The sequence below is a fragment of the Orbicella franksi genome, unplaced genomic scaffold (assembly GCF_964199315.1).
Source record: "Orbicella franksi unplaced genomic scaffold, jaOrbFran1.1 SCAFFOLD_52, whole genome shotgun sequence".
Classification (NCBI taxonomy): domain Eukaryota; kingdom Metazoa; phylum Cnidaria; class Anthozoa; order Scleractinia; family Merulinidae; genus Orbicella; species Orbicella franksi.
This window is the reverse complement of record NW_027671047.1, coordinates 7,501-11,763: the sequence shown is the minus strand read 5'-3', so window position 1 is coordinate 11,763 and position 4,263 is coordinate 7,501. Positions and strand designations below refer to the sequence as shown.

The 4,263-nt window shown below is 39.0% G+C and overlaps 1 protein-coding gene across 1 annotated transcript; it reads right to left on the bottom strand.

Moving 5' to 3' along the window:
* Positions 1 to 856: 856 nt before the first annotated feature.
* On the bottom strand, positions 857 to 3,312 carry LOC145477127 (E3 ubiquitin-protein ligase TRIM45-like). Its single transcript, XM_081455484.1, has one exon. It carries the CDS (start codon positions 3,310 to 3,312, stop codon positions 1,066 to 1,068), a length of 2,247 nt encoding a protein of 748 aa, XP_081311610.1. The 3' UTR covers positions 857 to 1,065.
* Between the last annotated feature and the right edge of the window lie 951 nt (positions 3,313 to 4,263).

Genomic DNA, 4,263 nt, shown 5'->3' with positions numbered 1-4,263 from the left:
AGAAAATTATTATGTAAGCAAGACTAACTGTAATTAGCATAACCTCTGATCGACTATCAGGTAAACACGCAATGTGATTGGCGGCACAGGGACCATCAAAAGATCGATAGATGACACTGGGAGCTGGTCAATCTTAGAATATGGCTTCAACTTCATGTTTTCGTGGAGTTTTTGTAATGAAGATTATTTTTTGTGTGATAGATCGGTCAGTAGGTTCTGCTAATACAGTTAGCTCACTTTTGGTTTCTACTGACTTTGATACTGAGATGGCTTAGAGCATGGTCTCTCGCTTACTATCACCCGATTGCCCCTCAAACTCAAAATATAGTCAAACTAGTTTTACACAAATTAAATTATCCTCATTAGGCTATTTTATTTCTTATACGAGATAAAATATATTTACATGCACTAAAGCAAAACTTCAAGTGCATCATTGCAGTATATTCCTATGTTTTTAATTTACAATTCTTAGCTGAAACTTCAATGGTACATTCACAGGTCTTGTACACCTCTATACAAACATACCACTAAAATTGGTTAAACAATATCACCATGGATATATCAGCTTATTAATTAAGCTGAGAAATTTGGTAAATAAATCAATTGACTAATCAAGTATAACCCTTGTAACAATTGCTTGTCAATCACCTAGTGAAAATTATAGCAAAATCATACATTAAATGTTGTGATTCCTGATATATACGTTTGAAAGACAAAATATTACAAATTATTAAAGGTGGAATATTGAACATTGTATACTAGCTCAAAATCACAACTTGCAATATTAACTTTTTGGAATAACGTATACTTGTCAAAAAATTGATTGGAACCCGTGGATATATTCATCCATCTACACTGCTTACAAAAAGAACACAATTCTCATTCTCCTACACTGTACGACTCAATGTAAAATTGACAAAATAATCACTTTTTTCTACATTGGAATTACAGTTATAGTAATATTTTGTCCTTGTGTGGTTGAAGTTCATTTCTTCATCATCGGCTAAGCCTAATGCTTTAACAACAAAATAATGACACTTATCATCAGTTGGAACAGACATCGTTTCACTCAAATATCTGCACACGATGGTTAAAGTGGTCAGAGACAACAATTCGGCCATTACTTAGAACTGCCATAGACCATGGAGATTTGAACTCTCCTAAATTACTGCCCTTTGTTCCAAACTTGCCAACAAACTTTCCATTTAGTTGAAATACCTGTATTCTATGATTACCTGCATCACAGACGATCAGCTGTCCTGACTTGTTCACCGACAAACATTTGGGATTATTAAACTCCCCGACCCCTCCGCCCTGATTTCCAAACTTGTACTGAAAGTTGCCATTCCTGTCGTGAACTTTCAGACAATGTTCATTACAGTCTGACACTATGAGATATCTATCACACTGAACACAGAGGATAGGATAAGATAAAGAGCTCTGCCCACCTATCTTCATTAGAAACTTGCCATTAGAAGAAAAGATCTTAATCAGTTTGTTACCTGCATCAGCAACAATGATATTTCCATCACTGTCTACAGATAAACCACAAGGATTAGAGAGCTGACTATCAAGGGTTCCCTTCCCACCAAACGAACTTACGTACTTACCCTCCCCACTAAAAATCTGGATCCTAGCATTACCATTGTCAACCACGAAAATATTTCCATTTTTATGAAATGCTATTCCCGTTGGAAAATTAAATTCCCCGTTGTTGTTCCCTTGCCGACCAAAGGATCTTAAGTAATTTCCATCACTGCTGAAGATTTGAACTCTGTGGTTCCAATGATCAGTTACAGCTATCTCGTCCCTGGCATTCACTGCCACCCACCGGGGATACTTAAACATTCCCACGGACAAACCTTCCTTTCCAAAAGATAATACAGGTCTGACCTGAAATGATTGTCCTTTAACAGTGAAAGGACTGCCGAGAACATGTCCTCCGTTTACTTTTACTGTTACTTTGTATCTGCCTAGTTCTTTGGGAGAATAGCTAACCTTGTAGCTTCCATCCTTATTGTCATTTATTCGTACTTCCGTCCTGCATTCTCGTCCTTGTTCATCCCTGATCTCTACCGTTAAATGGTCATGTTTGTTGTAACATTGTCTTGCTTGAGCGTTTCTTGTCGTCAGAACAAATTTTGCTTCACCTCCAACAGTTCCTTCCTCGAGTCCTTTGCCTTCAGCGATGCACTGACTTGCTTTTGTTGGGTGCAGATTTTCCAAAGAACCAATTTCTTCGGAGTTTACAATGTTTACCAGCTTTTGATTTTCCGCGAAAGTTAAACGCACTGGAAGACCTTCAGGGTCACCATCAATTGACTCGGTTTGATCAACTCCTTCGAAGATGCTCTCCAATGATTTCTTGAGTTGTGCAACTTCAGCGTTGATACTTCGCGTTAAAACTTTTTCAGCCTTTTCTAGCGACGATTCTATGACCGCTATTTGTTCCTCGATCTTGGTCTTACGCTTTGTTAGACTTTCAAGCGAATTTCTTGTTTGATTTTCCACGGCTGAGAAAATATTTTGTTTCTTCGCTTCAATGCCGGCAATCAAATTGTCAACAATTTTTTGAACATCTCTCTTCACGTCTTCGCCTTGTTGTATGAGCTTAGCGTAGTCTTCATCAAGCTGGCGAATAATGTTCATTTTTGCTTTTAAATTGTTCCTCTGTTTTTCAACCATAGATTTCATCTGAATCTTCTGTGTTTCTGCTTCTTTTTGGATTAAGTTCATTGTATGGCTTTTGTGGCCTAATGTGACACAAGTTTGGCAAACTGCCGTTTCACAGTCCTTGCAAAAGAATTTCAGTTCTTCTTCCGTATGTCCCTGTTTAGGACAAAACACAGGCCGCTTTAACACATCTTCATAGTCCTTGTCTTGAAAGTGTTTAAGCGCCAGAACACGGTGATCATTATTTTTTCGCATGATGTTGTGCCCAAATACGCACTCTTGACAATAAAATATGCAACAGTGGAAACAGTAAGAAGTCTCGGAGCTTCTTTTGTCACAATTTCCACATCTTACTGGGCTGTTTCTGCACTCTTTTATTGCCAGCACATCAATCAAGCCATTGAGATAAAAACTGGTTGGAAGATTTTTGAGATCGCCACTTTCAGGTACTGTGCTAACGGCTTGACATTTCGGACATCTGATGGTGCCGCGGCCATGGCTCGTCCTATGCCATTGTTTCAAGCAGTGCAGACAGAAACTGTGTAAGCATGGCAGCTGTTTTGGATCGGTAAATATGTCGGAACACACTGAGCAAGACACTTCTTCACGGAGATTATGAAGCAACGTTTTGATATCCATGTCGTGTTCAGAGACATGGGAGGAAAGGAAGGTATTCGTGGAAGTCAACTCGAAACAATGAAGTCTTGTGAGTTTCTTATTTTAGCTCTTCTCGGAATCGGTTGTTTGTTAATAATCGTTTCCGTTGTGCGAACCAATCATAGAGGAACATTGTTGAATACTGATTCACAGGAATGTGACCTGACGAACCCCTTTGAACTCTCGCTGATAAATGTCACTCAAACACGCCGTTGTTGAGTTCATGCACGAAAAATTTTATCTAGTCGTTAACTATCAACAGACTGCAAGAAAGCCCGCATTATTGCTGCCGATAGGCAGCGTTCATATTTTTGAAGGCATTTGAGAAGTTTCGTTGGTTCGTTGGTTCGTTCTATCGGATCGTGAATTAGCCTATCAGCAATGCCCTTTGAAATACGAGGCAGCCAATGAGCAGTTCGCTTATAATCTATGAAATTCACATGTGCTCGATCAGCCGTTTTGACGTCTTTCGCGTTTCACAAGAAGGTGAGTTTTGCATTTTTTTCGTTCTCTTTGATCGATTTTTTTCGATCTCTTTTGATGAATTCTATTCGAAGAAGCATTCATCAAGGTCATGAAGCTTTCAGTGAGCATTCTTGAGGCCGACAGTGTGCATTTGTTTCACTTGCAGCTTTGCTTTTTCTCGCCTTGGGATACAGACACTAGAATCGAGGTTTACCCTGTTTACAGGTGAGTTGCTAATCTGTTATGATTACTTCTATTCGAGGAAACATTCATCAAGGTCATGAAGCTTTCAGTGAGCATTCTCGAGGCCGACAGTGTGCATTTATGTCACTTTCAGCTTTGCTTTTCAATCGATCGCGTTCGGTCGATTCTTGGACGCAAGCAGATATCGATGCTATCTTATTTCATGGAGATCTCATGTATTTACATGCTCTAACTAATGAAATGGTACCTGATACTGACACTCTT

Coding starts and splice junctions, on each gene's coding strand:
- LOC145477127 (XM_081455484.1), bottom strand. CDS start 3,312: ATGGATATCAAAACGTTGCTTCATAATCTCCGTGAAGAAGTGTCTTGC.